Here is a 2,884-nt window from a genome sequence, read left to right on the forward strand (position 1 = left end):
TAGAAACATGTAGTATGTGATAAAAATGTTAGATTGATTAGTACTAGATAAATTTTGGCGAAATGTGTGTTAATAAAACGGTCATTATTATGTGTATTATAGCAACATATCTAAATATGACAAAGAAATTGGCTGCACTGCCAACCTCGCTAGTTGCATGCCATACTTGTAGAAACGAATAAAAAAAATTACGTGTTAATCGTACCTTTTACTTATTTTATTGATAAATACATCAGAATAAAATGTACAAAATTTTCTCTCCAAACGTTTCTGATGTAGTCAGGATACTTGGATACTGCGTAGTTAATGAAAATTGTCAAGAAATGTCCGGTTCGCGATGACAGTAAACTGCTGGTTCGCGATGGGCACTCACTTTTTCCACATTGCACATCCTGTCCCAGGTTTCCCTTGGTGTCAAAACTACTACTTCAGTCAACAACTCTAGCAAAGGAACTGCACTTCTAAACGGTCGCAATCTTGAGAAGTGTCAAGCCAATATTTTCGATTATGCCCATATGAGCCTGCCTAGTTCTAGTTTTCCGTTCTAAGTTTATAACTGATTCGCTCTAGAATACCTATCCGTCTTTCAATTTCATTGCTTTCGTTTCTCTTAGTCTCAAATTTGCCGAAAATAGCCAACAAAATCGGTACAGTAGAACCTTGCGGCAATTAAAACATAGTAACAATCTTGAGAATTTGAAATCATCATTGTGCTAGTGGCAGAATCTCAAACTATTCGATGTACCACTTCGTAGATTTTCATCTCTTGAGAAACTGTACCGAAGACTCCGTTCTGCCAATAAATGAGGAACTCGAGATGTAGTAGCCCAAAAATAACATGCTTACTGTCACCGCCTAGTGGAAGAATCTCAAACTAGTTTGCAAACCACCTCGTAGGTGTTGATCTCCTGAACAACATTGCTGAAGACACAATGCACAGATCTGTCGAAAAACCAGAAACTTGAGATAGATATCAACCTTGCAATTTCATAGTATTCATTTCTCTTATTCTTTAATTGGCCGGAAATAGCCAACAAAATCGATACAACCAATTATTTTTAGTCTTTGGGAGGGGGTTAACCGCACCCCCAGACTGCTACTTCCAATATCATAATTTTACTAACACGAAACCTGTTGATCCAACAACATTTTTTTCTCTATTTCCCCAGGGTCTTGACGGAGCATGGCTGCGACACTACAGCTGGCGGTGTCAACCGGTGGATTGGACAGAATCACCCCCTGCAATGCGGGTAATGTTAACATCATCTTTGCGCCATTGATTCAATTTATATACAGATTAACAACTTGTACTTGTTTCCATCTCCCCTTCCAAAAATCCGCAAAGGTTGCCCGAGGATGCTACGTGTACTTCCTGGCCAAACTTTCCGAACTGCTAGACACCGTATTCTTCACACTGCGGAAAAAAGACAAACAGATTAGCTTCCTGCATTTGTACCACCACACGGTGATGCCGATGATCTCCTGGGGTGCCACCAAGTATTACCCCGGAGGACACGGAACGTTCATAGGTTTGATTATACATTTTCGACTCGGAACATTCTCAATTAGTTGAGAATGTTCCGGATATTTTTACATGTTGAGAGCACATGTCAGAGTCCGGTGTTCTTTTCTCTTTCTACTATTTCACAGGAGTAATCAACTCATTCGTTCATATTGTGATGTACAGCTATTACATGATGGCTGCCATGGGTCCACAGTTCCACAAGTATCTGTGGTGGAAGAAATACATCACCGATCTGCAGATGGTCAGCGATCTCGCCCAGAAAACATACAAACCTTTAATTTATGCATTTATTATTCCATTTCACCCACACACAGATCCAGTTCGGAATGGCCTTCATGCACTCCGCCCAGCTGCTGTGGACTGATTGTGGATATCCTCGCTGGTCGGTGTGCTTCACCCTGCCAAATGCAATCTTCTTCTACATGTTGTTCAACGATTTCTACAAAAACACCTACGGAGTCAGGCGTGCTGCCCGGTTGGCCGCTGCAAAACGCAAAGCGGAAGAGGAAAGAGTGTTGCGGGAGATCCACGGAAAACCCGCCGATAAAGAGCTGTAGGCTCCCTGGACTGGTCCAATGGATACCACCAAATTTCACCACCGTAGTTTAATCACATTCCCTACCCCCCCCCCCCCCTCAACCACTTCGCCATCAGTCTGTCTCAGTCTTCAAGGAGAAAATTCATTCCCTGTTCGTAGAACAAAGTTCATATTTGCTCATTACCAGATCTACTCATAGGTTAGTGCAAAGTTGTGTGAGAGAACCTTCGTTTTGTAAGGGCGTTTCCTAGGTATGTAAGATAATTTTAGTCAGTCTAGTTGAATGAAAGTGTAGAAATGTTTTACCAACTAGAAATAAAAGCGACAAGTATTAGAACGACGACAGACGAAGTTATTCTCTTGTTCACAAGCCCCATGAAGATCCAGCCAGCAGAACCACCACCAGTTAAAGTTCCGCATTTTGTGTCGTATACTCCAATAACATTCCTAAACTAAAGCCCACACTAAACTGGTTCTGTGAATCTCATTAAGTACATTGACCGTTTTTGGTGGGATTTGCTAATTTTACTGAACAGGATAGGCATCCCGCGGAGAACGAGTTCTGTCTTTTCGCTCCGGAATGGTCCCGCGTCGCAACCAATTCAATTTATTTATAACCAAAAGATTTACACATTCTCAAATCTCTGCGACTCAGTTGGTTGCCCCAAGACGGGCAGATCGGCGAGCATCGCGAACGTGCAAACACTGTGACCATGGCATCAATAAGAAATATGAAAGAATCGCGTGTATTTTTAATGGCCGGACCTCAATCGGCATTCATCTGTTACGGCAAGCGACGACGACGACGGCGTCGAATTCGA

At 42.2% G+C, this 2,884-nt stretch overlaps 1 protein-coding gene across 1 annotated transcript in view; it reads left to right on the forward strand.

Moving 5' to 3' along the window:
* The window catches only part of LOC131679438 (elongation of very long chain fatty acids protein AAEL008004-like), a 7,947-nt gene extending 5,541 nt beyond the window's left edge, over window positions 1-2,406 (forward strand). Inside the window, exons 3-6 of the mRNA XM_058960168.1 lie at window positions 1,031-1,250; window positions 1,346-1,529; window positions 1,651-1,766; window positions 1,840-2,406. Of these exons, the coding sequence (XP_058816151.1) occupies window positions 1,031-1,250; window positions 1,346-1,529; window positions 1,651-1,766; window positions 1,840-2,082 (763 nt within the window). The 3' untranslated portion in view covers window positions 2,083-2,406. The remainder of the gene's footprint in view (window positions 1-1,030; window positions 1,251-1,345; window positions 1,530-1,650; window positions 1,767-1,839) is intronic.
* The last annotated feature ends 478 nt before the right edge of the window (window positions 2,407-2,884 follow it).

The sequence above is a fragment of the Topomyia yanbarensis genome, chromosome 2, assembly GCF_030247195.1.
Source record: "Topomyia yanbarensis strain Yona2022 chromosome 2, ASM3024719v1, whole genome shotgun sequence".
In the NCBI taxonomy this organism is placed as follows: Eukaryota; Metazoa; Arthropoda; class Insecta; order Diptera; family Culicidae; genus Topomyia; species Topomyia yanbarensis.